Here is a 14,574-nt window from a genome sequence, read left to right on the forward strand (position 1 = left end):
CACCTAGTTTGCTTTATGGAAGACATCATAGTTGTATATTTCTAATTCCTCTAAGCGATACTGAAATTTGTACATAAGGAAGCTGCCTGCAGTATTTTCAGATAATTTAAAAAACTGACCATATTTTTGATTAACCAATGAAAAACATGGTCAGTTTTTGATCAATTTATCAAGTAAAAAATCCTCAGAGCCCATTGGTCTATATTACTGGGCTTTGAGGATTTTATATTTGATAAACTCCTTGATTAATAAAATACTTGAGACATTTGGCTATGGGGCTAACGGTATTCTATAGACAGTGTCAAATAAATGAAAGTTGTAAACAAACTATAGATAGTACTTGTGACTTGACTAAGTGCAATCAAGTTAGTGTGGACTCTAAAAAGTTTCTCCAGGAAAAACATGTCCCTAACCTGATCTTTCAGGTACTTCAATGGTTTACCATTGTCACAGTCAAATAAAAAATATACTCTTATTAAAACTCTTATTAAAACAAAAAGCAGTAGAACACATCCATAATGGCTTGTCCCACCATGAGGAAGGAAGAAAAAGGAGCTCAATTTCAGCTTCCCAGACCTAGGTTGGTCAATTAAATCAATACATTTATCTCTGTAGAAGGAATATTCAACACTAACATTCATAAAATTCACCTCAGGAGAAATACAGGGTTTTTTCTGTTTACAACATAAAGATATTAATAATGGGAGCAAAATAAGTTTAAGGTTATGTTACTGTGAAATACTGCCTTATCTTGTGTGAGGTTTATATATTAGGTCACTTCTTCACTTTTCTTTGTTATATGTGTAATTAATATTATTTGTAATAGGTTGTTTACATCCCTCTTCTGGTCTGTTAGTCTAGAGCACTGTTTCTCAGCCGTGACAATTTTAAGACAAATAGCCTTCAACTCAGTGACGTGCGGTGAGGTTTATGGCTGGTGAGGCATTGACACAGTGGTGAGTTTCAAAAAATTTTAGAGCCTCTTCTGTAGGTGTCGCCTGCTTTGTGGGAGTGGCTTGCTGGCCATGTGACTGGGTGGGAGTGGCTTGCCAGCCATGTGACCGGGTGGGAGTGGCTTACCGGCCATGTGGGTGGGGTGGAAAATGTGGTGAAACTCACTTAACAACACACTTGCTTAGCAACCAAAATTTTGGGCTTCTCTCTTTCTTTCTCTTCCTTCCTTCCTTCCTTTTTTTCTTTCCTTCCTTCCTTCCTTCTTTCTTTCTTTCTTTCTTTCCTTCCTTTTTTTCTTTCCTTCCTTCCTTCTTTTTGTCTCTCTCCCCAACTTATTTTCTTTCTCTTCCTTCCTTCCTTCTTTCTTATCTCTCTCTCTCCAACTTACTTTCTTTCTTATTCTTTCATTCTCTCTCTCTCTCTCTCTCTCTCCCACACGCACGCACACACACACACCATTTCCCTCATGTCTGCCAGACTGCCACTGACAGCTCTCAAAGAGAAGGACTCCTGCCTTGGGAAGGGGTTGGACTAGATAAATCTTATCTGTCCAGGGTCTAAATGGATGAACAGATTCCTTTTCGAATCCACTCATCCCACTGGCCAATCAAGCCAGTCACATGGACAATAGCTTAGAGTTCCATTCAAGAGATTGCAGGGGGGAATTTATTTCTCTTCTTCTTCATTCTGTCTGCAATCACCTGGGATCTCCTAATCTGGGATATGAGAACGCTTTGGAAACGCTTTGGTGGGTGCTGAGAGAAAGAAGGAATGAAGGAGGCTGCAGGGCAGACTCATTTGCTTGGCTAGGCTATCTCGTTTTGTGAGACAGACGGAGAACCAAAGGAGATAGCCGAGGCAAATGAGCCTGCCCTGTAGCCTCCTTCATTCACACACATTCGGGCAATGGGGGGGGGGGCCTTTCTGAAGGTGTGCAAGAAAGCCCCCCCCCAATGTGTGAATGAAGGAGGCTGCAGGGCAGGCTCATTTGCCTCAATTAGGCTATTTCCTTTCGTAAGGCAGACAGAGAAGGCAGTATTGGTAGCGGCGCGTTCCTGGGCAGTAGTCAGGGAGGGGGAGGGCACAGCACCTTGCCCTTGGGGCTCTTCTTGTGGGACATGCTGGCTGGCGCTGCTTTAGGGCACTCTGGCCGCCAGCTCCTCTGCGCGCAGCCCGGCTCCCAGAGCGAGCCGCTCAGGAAGGAGGGGAATGGGATTGAGTGTACAGGAGGCTCCTTAGTGCTAGCCTCAGATCAGCGCGAGCCGCAGTCCCATTCCCCTCCTTCCTGAGCCAACATGAAGGGGAACGCGGCTTGCGTTGATCTGAGGCTAGCGCTGAGGAGCCTCCTGCACACACGGTCCCATTCCCCTCCTTCCTGAGCGGCTCATGCTGATTTAAGGCTAGCGCTGAGGAGCCTCCTGCACACGCTTGCATGCTTGCAAAGATCAAAGTTGTCACAGTCCTCCCTTTTTAGAGGCTTTTTTAAGCCTCACCTCAGCACTCGCCTTTTCCCTTTTACATTTGTTTTCTTTTCATGAGAGCGGCGAGGCTCTGCCTCCCCTGCCTCCCCTGACTGCACGTCACTGCTTCAACTCCTAGAATTCCTCATACTGGCTGGGGAATTCTGGAAGTTGAAGGCCCCCATGTCTTAAAAGTTGCCAAGGTTGAGAAACATTGTTCTTTAGCAGGGGTTGGGGAAAATGGCCATTATAAAGGGGCCATCATTTCCCACCTCTGCTCTATAAGAATCATATTGGATATGCATTCTTTGCTACGATGAGTTAGCTGGATTTGTATACATTCATGGGTAGATCAAGTTGCTTACCACAGAACTCTTCGTCCGAGTGATCCCCACAGTTGTCAACGCCATTGCACTTCCAGTCTTCCATAATACAGATGTTGTTCTTACACTGCCACTGTCCAGCTAAGCAGCTACTTGGTGAGCAGTTGGATTCGTCCGAGCCATCTATGCAATCCACATGGTCATCACATACATCCCAAGGATCAATGCATTGATTGTGGCTCTGGCATGCAATTTTTTTCTCTGCACATACTAGATTAAAATAATATTCATTACATTACTGGCGTAAATTGGACTGCCCTGATTTCTGTCTACTACGAAGCAAACTTTGTAATGGCTACATTAGAGAGGTCTACACCTTTTTCAAAAGAGGTGAGGGAAGTTCTTTTGCCTGCCCAGGAGAGCAAAAAGAGTTTTAGAACGGCATGGAAAACCCAAACATTGTATTTTGTATACACAGGACCCTACAGTCAGTTCTTAGCATCTTTAATTAAGGACCACTAGTAGGACGTTGAACAAAAAATCTTTGCCTCTAAAATAATCCTTGAAAAGATTGGCCTAGGTCAGTGGTGGGCAACCTTTTTTTTTCAACTGAGCCAAATCTCGCCAAAACCACGATTGAAATTTATTTTGAGAGCCACATTTTTAAATACATAGGATGGTACACTGTTTTTAGTTTCAATAAGTTTCAATAAGTGAACTGTGTGGATGACTTTAAAGTACTTATATTGTAGTTAAGATTTTAATTCTAAAAAATTTCTAAACTCCATACTACTTGCAAATTAAATAGATTGTTAAAATGGCTCTACCATAGCAAATAAGAGGAAAAAAACACCTTCCTTTTGTTTATAAAGTAGTGATTTTAATTTGCTCCAAATGATTTAACATTACAACGTGGGTGGGACTGGAATTTTTATTAGTCAGAAATGTGGTCACAAAGCATGATGTCATGTCATGTGACCGGGCTCTCCAGGGATCTGCAAAATTGGCTCTTAAGACTGGTGGACTTCAACTCCCAGAATTCTGAGAATTGAAGTCCACCAGTCTTAAAACAGCCAACTTTGCAGACCTCTGTGTTATAGTAGCAAATTAGCTGATCACGCGGCATACACGGAAAGCGAGGTTTGACTGGGTGGGGCAATGAAACTCCAGGGCTAATTCCCCATGAGAACTGTTGCCTCTGAAGCGATATTTTGCTCCAATATTTTGAAACTTTAAGCGCCCCTTTCCCTTTTTTTTTTCAACCCACAATGATTAGGGAGGATCCTGAAGTCGGGCGGGGCTGAGAAGCGAGGAGGCAGAAAAAGAAACGGAGGCCAAGGAGCTTCCCCCCCGCCCCCTCCCAGCAAAAATCTAACCGGGGAGCCGGGCGGGCAGTAACAAATTAGCCGATCACGCCGCGTAGGCAGTAGCAAATTAACCGATCACGGGGCGTGATCGGCTAATTTGCTACTGCCCGCCCGACTCCCCGGTTAGATTTTTGCTGGGAGGGGGCGGGGGGAAGCTCCTTGGCCTCCGTTTCGTTTTCTGCCTCCTCGCTTCTCAGCCCCGCCCGACTTCAGGATCCTCCCTAATCATTGTGGGTCGAAAAGAAAAAAGGGAAAGGGGCGCTTGTTTTGAAGTGCCCCTTTCCCTTTTTTATTTTTGACCTACTCACTGATTAAGGAGAATCCTGAAGTCACAAGTCAGGCGGCAATGAACTGCGTTTAGCTGGAGCTGGCTGGAGACCGCGTGTCCACACCAAATACGCGACGCTGGTGCTGCGCGGCAGTTAGAAATTAGTGTGCGGCGTACTCTAGGCATGTGCGTGGCCGCGCAGGCGCGCACCTTAGAGGGAACAGTGCACGGGGCGCGCACTGACAGAGGCTAGCTGCAGAGTCCTGACTTTTGGGGCGGCTGCCCGAGAGAAGGGAGGGGAGCGGGCACCCAGCACACAGAAGAGCCGCATTAAAGTGTGTAAAGAGCCGCATGTGGCTCGCGAGCCGCGGCTTGCCGACCACTGGCCTAGGTGACTTTGCTATGTATTATTATATGAAATTGTTCCAAATTTCAAAAAACAAAACAAAAAACCAAGAGGTCTTCTACTGTATATTCATGTACAAGACTATTTAAGTGATCTTTAGAGACAAGTCTATTTTCTTTGCTAAGGGATTTTCTTAAAACATCTTAAAACATTTTTCACACATTTTTTTCTTTGAGAAATGTTGGGTCTCAGTTTTCATAACTCCTAACCAGCATAGCCAACATACCTAAAGCATACCAAGCTAAAGAGGCCTGTAATATCACCTATAGCTAACAATACAGCTTCAGGGCAAAATTCCAGTTGCAACTCATGTCCCTTAAAATCCCATTTACCCTCACCTTCTTGAACGGAATATGCTTCAAGATGCTTAAGAAGTAGCAACCAGAAAAGCTGCACAGAAAAGAAACTACTTTTATTTTCTTCACAAGGGTCACAATGCTGGACTCTTGATCCCAGGTTCTAAACAGGGGTGAAATGTGGTAGTAAAAAAATGCTTAACAAAGTAAAAAAAAAAATTCTGACGGTCAGCTGTGCTGCGGGTTGGTAGGAATTTTTTAAAACTTTTTTTAGCATTTGGGGTCCATTTTTGTTCCCAGGAGGCTTCCCTAAAGGCCTGCTAGGCCAAAAACGGGGATTGGAGGGATTCTGCGAAAGAAAGAAAGAAAGGAGGGAGGGAGGGAGGGAGGGAGGGAGGGAGGGACCACAAACCTGGCACTAGACGCAGCTTCAGAGGATACCTTGAAAGAGCACAGCAATCCAGGGCTGGAAGGGACCTAGAGGTCATCTAGTCCAACCCCCTGCTCCAGCAGGACATTGTTAAAGTGAGTTTCTGTCTTTTGACACCCCCTCAGTCACATGACCATACAGCCACGCCCTAACCAGTCACATGATCTCCCACCAAACCGGTAGGAATTTTTTTTAGATTTCATCACTGGTTCTAAATGCTAGTTATCAGGGCAGAAGTAGCCTAGAGATGCATGAAGGTAACTCAGCAGCCTCCTTTAGTTCCTAGAAAAAGGAATACTTTTTCTTGGCATAGGAAGTCTTTCTTTTCTTGCCTCTATACAACATCATGGGGCAAACCATGTTTTCAGGTCTGCCAACGCTGTTATTTCCTAGTATTTTTCTACGTAAACTGTCGCTCTGCTCTGTCTTTACAGTAACGGAGGATATAGCATGCAGGTTCTATGCTGCAGATTCGAAAGTTAAAGGTACCTCACCTAGTACAAAGCAGTTTCTAAGACTGCTACCTCACCTAGTACAAAGCAGTTTCTAAGACTGCTACCTCACCTAATACAAAGCAGTTTCTAAGACACCTATTCCAGCTAGCCGGCTTGGCCTAATTCCACCTATCCCACCTCAGTTCTATTTCTAAATTTTTAAGATTGGTTTTAAGGTCTGTTTTTTAATTTTTATAAATTGTACAGGGGTTGTTTAATTTGATTTTTACCTATGTGTAAGATTGTTTGTATGTTTAAAATTTATTCCTGTACACCGCCCCGAGTCCCTCCGGGGAGAGGGGGCGGTCTAGAAATTTAATAAATTATTAATTATTATTATTATAAAGATGATCTTTTCTTTCACACAAGTATCTGTCTGCAACAGTGGTGGGATTCAAATAATTTAACAACCGGCTCTTTGCCATAATGACCAGCTGGGTAGGCATGGCTCAGCGGTCATGTGACTGACTGGGCATGGCCAACTCGACATCACTCATGTTGATGGGCACTTCGCCTTAGCTGTTACAATGTAATAAGGGTTAACCGGAGAGGCAGTTTCTGTAAGCAGGGCAACAAAGATTAGGCTAGAAACAACACCAGAATGTTTCCTTCTTGCCTTCCTTACAGGATTAGCCCTGAAAAGTGGGGAAAAAACAAAAGGAAATTTCTTCCAACAACCGGTTCTCCGAACTGCTTAGGAAGTTAACAACCGATTCTCCTGAATAGGTGCGAACTGGCTGGATCCCACCATTGGTCTGCAGAGTTCTTTTTATAAACACAATTCTCCAATTGCATGCAATGGAACTGCATCTACATGGAGGGAGGTATGCAGCGGAGTACCCCAAGGCTCTGTTTTAGGCCCAGTACTCTTCAACATCTTCGTCAATGATTTGGATGAGGGAATAAATGGGGAACTCATCGAATTTGCAAATGACACCAAGCTGGCAGGAATAGCCAACACTCCAGAAGATAGGCTTAAGATACAGAAGGATCTTGACAAACCTGAACAGTCTAGTAAAATGAAATTCAATGGTGAAAAGAGTAAGGTTCTACATTTAGCCAAGAAAAACAAAATGCACAGGTACAGTATAGGTGGTACCTTGCTCAATAGTAGTAACTGTGAGAGGGATCTTGGAGTCCTAGTGGACAACCATTTAATTATGATCCAGCAGTGTGCAGCAGCTGCCAAAAAAGCCAACACAGTTCTAGGCTGCATCAACAGAGGGATAGAATCAAGATCACGTGAAGTGTTAATACCACTTTATAATGCCTTAGTAAGGCTACACTTGGAATACTGCATTCAGTTTTGGTCGCCACGATGTGGAGACTCTAGAAAGAGTGCAGAGAAGAGCAACAAAGATGATTAGGGGACTGGAGACTAAAACATATGAAGAATGGTTGCAGGAACTGGGTATGTCTAGCTTAAGAGAAAGGACGACTAGGGGAGACATGATAGCAGTGTTCCAATATCTCAGGGGTTGCCACAAAGAAGAGGGAGTCAAACTGTTCTCCAAGGCACCTGAGGGTAGAACAAGAAGCAATGGGTGGAAACTAATCAAGGAGAGAAGCAACTTAGAACTGAGGAGACATTTCCTGACAGTTAGAACAATTAATCAGTGGAACAACTTGCCTCCAGAAATTGTGAATGCCCCAACACTGGAAGTCTTTAAGATGTTGGATAGCCATTGTCTGAAACAGCATAGGGTTTCCTGCCTAGGCAGGGGGTTGGACTAGAAGACCTCCAAGGTCCCTTCCAACTGTGTTGTGTTGTATATTGTGTTAAATTTATATTTACCGACAAAAATTTAACACAAAAATAGTTTGTCGCCAAAGCAACTTCCTGTGAAGGTTTCTGGATTGGGGCTGAAAGGCAAAAGCGAAAGCAGTATGCTGTGTCCCATATTTCGGTAGACCAGGTTGCCCTGATAAAACACACTAAATTCTCCAAATTGTATATTTCTCTCTACACATACTTTATAGTTTATGATACAGCTGCCTGTCTTTTTCCAAACTATACCTTATCTGTCAGTTTCTTTTTTAATAGCAGTGTCATGAAGACAGCCTGTTTGGGGCTTTAAATGTAATGCATACCACAATTCTCTTCATCGGAGCCATCCAGGCAGTCGCTGGTACCGTCACAACGCCACTTAGCAGCAATACACGTTCCATCTTCACATTGCCAGGCATTAGGATCACCACCACATTCTACCACTATAGAGAAGAAGGAACAAAACGGTTTCCCTTAGATTCACCTCTAAGAACTGCTCTGCAGAAACTGTCCCCAATATGTCTGTAGAGATTCTCAGTCATCCAGGTCACAGTTGTCCCAAAGGTGCTTTTTAAAGGTTTTGTCCCCGATAGGATATCCCCTGGTGGATTGGGACAGACCTATTCAGAATTCCTAAATCCTGGAGATGTTCTTCCATTCATTTGAGTTCTGGGAATATAATTCTATAAAGCACAGTGCAAATCTATGAGAGAGATGCACAGGATGATTTTGTTAAACAAGTTGGCTTATGAAGTAGTTACCACAATAGGTATGCCTCAGTCAAGACCTCACGGTTAAAGAAGACTCTACAGTTTAAGGGGGAAACAGCTCTCATCACTAATGCAATCCGCTAAGCCAGGAGTCCCCAACCTTGGCAACTTTAAGACTTGTGAACTTCAACTCCCAGCTGGCTGAGGAATTCTGGGAATTGAAGTCCACAAGTCTTAAAGTTGCCAAGGTTGGAGACCCCTGCACTAAACTGCTTCCGAAGATGCCAGTGACCAATGTTATATATCCTATGTTCCATGGGAAGCTAATGCCGTTGTATATTGAGAATTCAAAACAACCAGTCATTCTATAAAGACAAGTTACAACACACATGCAGTTATACCATGGGGTGGCATTCTGTTCCTAGCTGACTGCTCTTCTAAAGTGCTCCTGCTACAGGGAAGCTGGAAAGGCCAGCCCTATCTAACCTGATTATCCTGGATGAGATGGGCCATAGTTCTCAACTCCAGAAAGTGAAACTTACAGCAATGCTGTCTAGGAAACTAGAGTTCCCACTCAATGCAAATCAAAGCCACCCTTATTCCATCATAAGCTTACGCTATCCAACCTGATTGCGTTCAATCAGTTATTGATGCTTTATGAACACTAATGAGTCCATGATTTTATTTGTTCTTGTCATTTTGCAAACATGAATTACTGTAACCTAGTTAAAAGCTCATCACTGTATTTTAGGGATTGACTAATAATATCAACTTTAGCCAGACATCCACATAATGTCTTCATTATTCATTCTTCATTGCTAAGTCTTGTCAAAAGTAATTTTTTTTTTGGGGGGGGGGTTTGCATTCACTACAGAACATGGCAAAAAATCATAGCAAAGACTACTAACTTTAGGAAACTATTCAACACCTTGCTTTGTAAACTCAACTTCAGCTTTTTGACAATGACACAGCAAAATGTCAAATTAAGGTGTTCCAAATGGTTCAGATAACTACCCCAAACTACTCCCTATTACAGTAGTCATGCCTGTCTGGTATGTTGAATTTATAGTCCAGAACATGTGGAGGACATTAGGTTAAGCAATTAACATTGCTTGTCTTACTTTGATCTGTCCAATCAGATAAAAGGGCAAAGGTCTATGGAGATTATTGCATCGCTTTACAGTTTGAAATTCCTAGATAAGAAGAGAGGGAGTCAATCAGCGCCATACTTATAGCTGATGGCAAATGAAAATATCTCAAGAGCAACAGATTGTATTAATTTTATCCAGAATTTCTTTGAAACATGAGAGTTTATTTGAACGAGGCATAGCTCTCTGGAATGAGTATCTTTCCTTTCAATTATGATCTGGTTCAGGTTCCCCACATATGTACAATAATTCATTTCCTAGGTAGGTTGGTCCCTATTTATCTGGTGTTAAATAGAATAGGCTGTGGCATTCTATAGACCCATGACGGTGAACCTATGGCACATGTGCCAGAGGTAGGCATGTGTGCCGTCTAAGGGCATGCGTGCCGTCATGCATGCCATCATCAGCTGCTCTTCTAGTTCCTGGCGTGTGCCCATCTGATCTTTGCATGTGCCAGAGTGCCGGAAACCCGAAGACCAGCTGCCCGTTGCAAATATGCACACTGGCTACCTGGTCTTCGGATTTCCGGCCCTCCGGCACGCGCAAAGACCAGCTGCCCGGAGCACATGTGCACACACCGTAAACCAAAAGACCAGCTAACTAAAATGAGCAAATTTAGACTTGGGCTAGCAAGAAGCAGCAGACATGGACCCAGGATGAAAAAACAACAACCATGCTATTCAACTAAGACAATTAAAAATGCCTGCAGTGTCTGTTCCTCACCTTTTCAACCTGTATACCTTGAAATAATACTAAGCAATATACAGAACACTCACCTTACCTCTAGTACTGTTCTCTAGTACTTGAAAAAGTAAATAATTGTAAGTATTAGCAAGCCAGGACTAGGCAGTTTTGTGCTTGTGCAAACTTTCTTTGGGGCTTTCTGGTTTATTTGTCCCAGCAAAAACAAAAACAAAAAACCCAGCACCAATTTCCCCCCTCCTCTTTGTACTCTATTTCAGAAGTGCAGCCCCGTATTTTGCCTGATGTATGTGGACTTGTTCCTTCCCCAGCTTCAAAAATGTGGTAAAAGTGTATAAATTAGCCACTATCACTCCCTTTTGCAAACCGGCCACAACTATTTTATCAGAATTAATAACCTATCCAAAATCCCAGCATTTTCACCAGATTAAAAAGGTTTTCCCACCCACCCCCCTCCTCCAAATTTGGTACTTTTCAAATCAGGGCCCCAAATGTTTGTTTCCTGGCCCTCAACTGCATGGAATGCCCTTGAAGAACTTACCACAAAGTTCATCTGAACCATCAGGGCAATCTTCTTCTCCGTTACATAGCCATGAGAAAGGAATACACTTATCTCCACAAGCAGCTTGCAAGGTGGCATTACAAGGCCTTCCATCTGGAAGAACAAAAGCATGGGATCAAAAACAGTCAGCCTAGACCACACAACATTTCAGCCATGAGCACATGATTAAGAATCCGTATTGAAATGTGGTCAATGAAATCCAGAGAATCACTATTTCCATGCTAGCAGTCCATTTTATTAATTAGTAAAATTAATAGTGGCTATTCTGACTCAGAATTATGTAAGTAACTATCCCCAAAGGCCTGGATGAAGAGACACTATAACTCGGGGGAAGTCCGATTCCAAATATTTCTATGCTGTTCTTTGGGCAGAATGTTTTTTGAAATTTGGACACAGCTGGCCTTCTTAAAGCAACTCTCCTTGTCCTGGAGGCACAGCTGCTTCCACAAGGCTTCTAATTTAAGGTGACCTTAACAGGAGTTAATGCTTATGCACATCACACTCCAAATCAGTGTTTGTCCTTTGAATCAGAATTCCTGCAGCCATTTTTTCAAAAACTATCAATGCAGGAGGCATTCAAAAAAGATCTAAACAGCAAGCCCCAATCAAAAAAAATACTGCAGTTTAAACCAGATATATGTCCAACCTTGGCAAATTTAAGACTTGTGGACTTCAACGCCTAGAATTCCCCAGGCAGCCAAGCCAGCTGGGGATTTCTGGGAATTGAACTCCACAAGCCATAAAGTTGCCGGGGTTGGACATGTATCTGGTTTAAACCATTTAGAATGTGGCCCCTTTTTTATAGCTAAAATTAGGGCTGAAATATACTTCTAAAGTCCCTTACCAAGGAGCCCAACAAACAGGGCTTTCCCAGCAGAGCACTCCAAATTTTCCAGAAGGGAGCCCTAAAAACAGACAAGAACTCACCCACCCAACCTACTTTACCACTGAATGATATTCATAAACTAAAAGCTATACTGAAAAGACCGCAAAACACTAAAAAAAACCAATAGCAAATATGCAGTTTGCAAGGAAGCTACATAGGTATGTCCATGTAAGTTGAATGGTTCCTAAATCATTGATAACCCTGAACCTAACATGGTTCACTACAGTCCAGATAACATGAATATCAACTGAATCTTAAAGACCACAAGTAGGTTCCCACATTTGGGCTGGAAGGAAAAAAATGGCAAAACTATCAATTTCTCCCGGTTTAAATAAAAGTAAAACAAGCAAACCTATCTCTTTACTGTGTCATCAATAAAACTCCTGGGGGAGGGGGGAGAGACCATTGTTTCTTTGTATGGTTGTTTAAGTAAGCTATGATAAGCAGACTCCAAAATAAGGCACTCCATCCCAGGATACTTTATCCTCCCAAAGCAGGAGGGACACACACAAAAAGACCCTCCTCACCTCCGCCGGGCGACAAGCGACCCCAGCCACTCAATGCAGTCAAAACCAGGAGAATACCGTGGAGCATAAAAAGCTCCATAACTGGGGAGAAAAAGCACAGCGAACCAGCGCTGTCTAGGACAAGCCGAGCAGGGGGTGAAGTTAAAAGAATAAATGATCCACAAACGGCGATCTCGCAACGCCGCTTTGGAGAAGCTTTTATCGACCGGCCAAGTCTCATTGGGTTCAGCTGGGCGCTAATCAAACCGCTTTGGGTCCGGTTTCACTTAAGCTGCTGCTACCGACGCGCGCACCAAGAGGGCGTCGTTGCGCGCGGCTGTCGCCATCCTGCCCGCACTTAACTGGGGAATAGAAAGCGGCGGGCGGTTTTGTTTTTTTTAAACTTTTGAGTAAACGTATATGGGAATCGCGCTGGAGCCCTCCCCGAGAGCCTTATATTATCGAATTACTCGATAATATAAGGACTTGCCAGATAACTCTGCGTTTTCACCTGCACATCAACGTGCTTACCAGATCATTTGCTTTCTGTGTAAGCGCGCATTGCAATTTAAATTGCTTTGCAGAATTATAACACTTCGCCTGGCGCTTATCTATAGTAGACTTTTTAATTTGCTTTTCATTTTTCTTCTTTAATTAATTAAGTAGACTCCCCATTTGATCGTAGATGTTTGATATAAACGATTGGGTAGGTTCCTTAAGGGAAGAAATGCTATTTTCTCCCCCGTCACTTCCAGGAGTAAATTTAATGGATCCCACCTGCAGAGATTCGGCTGGTGAACTCATTTTCTGGCTTGGGGGCACCAGAAAGTGGAATTCATTACCAAGAAGAATGTTGCCAATTGCGGTTATTTTTAATGGCAGGAGATCTGTGCCAAAAAACTGACATTGACCACCACACACGCACCAAAAAATAAAACAAAAACTGAACTCTTTAACCATGTCATCTCAAATAAGACCACCAAGGTCTGGATTCACATAACACAATGCATTAATCTCCTGGGTTAAATACCCACAACACATTAGGCTAAAACAAGTGACTAGCTTGTGATTCAGTGTTGTGTAAAATTAGCCAAAAAGCTGATCCCTCATCTGGTGTTCTTTTACAGCAGTATTTCCCAACCTTAGCCACTTTAAGAAGTATGGATTTCAACACCCAGAATCCCCCAGCCAATGCTATTAGTGTTTAATGCATACAAGTGTTAACAAAACCATAAAGCCAACTATGAAATAATTAAACTTCAGAATATTGAATCTTGCTTGTTAAGAAGCTGATTTGGATTTTCCTCCCCTCAACCTCACTTTAAAAAGTAGTGAAAATGACTTTGTGTCTGAAACAAAGTTTATATCTAGCTAGAGGGCTAAGGAATTAGAGTTTTGTTTTCTTGTAATACCATCTTTTAAAAATGGATTAGTTGAAGTAATGTTTCCAATTCATGTTTCAAAAGATTACATCTGTCTCTTCCTTACTTACTTACTCACACACATACATAATTAGAGTAAATAATTGAATACATTGATAACTACTTTCACAACTTCATACACTTTTTATGTTACAATATAAAGACTGACATAACCATCCTAAGAATAATTTGTCTTTTGTACATATTACGATTGCTTCTTGGTTACATTTATTATCTAAATTGTGTACTTCCACGTCAGTAGGAAATGGGATTTTAAGGATATTTAAGCTATTTAAAAGCGATGTTCATCATAAAAATGTGCTTAAGGAATACAGCATTATTATTTAATTTTAGAAAATGGGTATATATTTTGCTATTATACTTGCAAGAAAAAGGAAACAAAATTCCAAATTCCAAATTTTAGAATGCATTTCTTTATTAAAATACAAAGCAACAGCAAAAATAAAAATAAAGAATGATTTAAATAGACCACATACCAATGCAAATATTTTACACATAGAAAATAGGGGGAAAAAGCTCTTTTCCGTCTGTCAAAAAAAAAATCAACCCAATTTCAGAGACTGACAATGGACATATGCTAAAAATAAATTGTTGCAAGCAGGATGCAGATTTATCCTTTCAATATTATATGATTTTTTTAAGCTATTCTACATGCACAAAGCATCCAGGATCTTTAATTTCTTGGTAACTTTCAAATGCAGGGAATATACAGGTAGTCCTTGACTTAACAATCATTCTTTTAGCGTCTATTCAAAGTTACAATGGTATAGAACCGTGATGGCGAACCTATGGCACGTGTGCCACAAGTGGCACATGGAGCCATTTGTCAGAGCACGCAAGGTGCTGCCCTGT

At 42.2% G+C, this 14,574-nt stretch overlaps 1 protein-coding gene across 1 annotated transcript in view; it reads right to left on the minus strand.

Annotated features, from left to right (window-relative positions):
* The window catches only part of LOC309385653 (uncharacterized protein), a 52,586-nt gene extending 40,050 nt beyond the window's left edge, over positions 1 to 12,536 (minus strand). The window contains exons 1-4 of the mRNA XM_081940287.1: positions 12,302 to 12,536; positions 10,868 to 10,981; positions 8,090 to 8,209; positions 2,780 to 3,007 (exon numbers count right to left, since the gene is read on the minus strand). Of these exons, the coding sequence (XP_081796413.1) occupies positions 2,780 to 3,007; positions 8,090 to 8,209; positions 10,868 to 10,981; positions 12,302 to 12,521 (682 nt within the window). The 5' untranslated portion in view covers positions 12,522 to 12,536. The remainder of the gene's footprint in view (positions 1 to 2,779; positions 3,008 to 8,089; positions 8,210 to 10,867; positions 10,982 to 12,301) is intronic.
* Positions 12,537 to 14,574: the final 2,038 nt, after the last annotated feature.

Source organism: Natrix helvetica (genome assembly GCF_964273705.1).
Source record: "Natrix helvetica genome assembly, chromosome: 2".
Lineage (NCBI taxonomy): Eukaryota > Metazoa > Chordata > Lepidosauria > Squamata > Natricidae > Natrix > Natrix helvetica.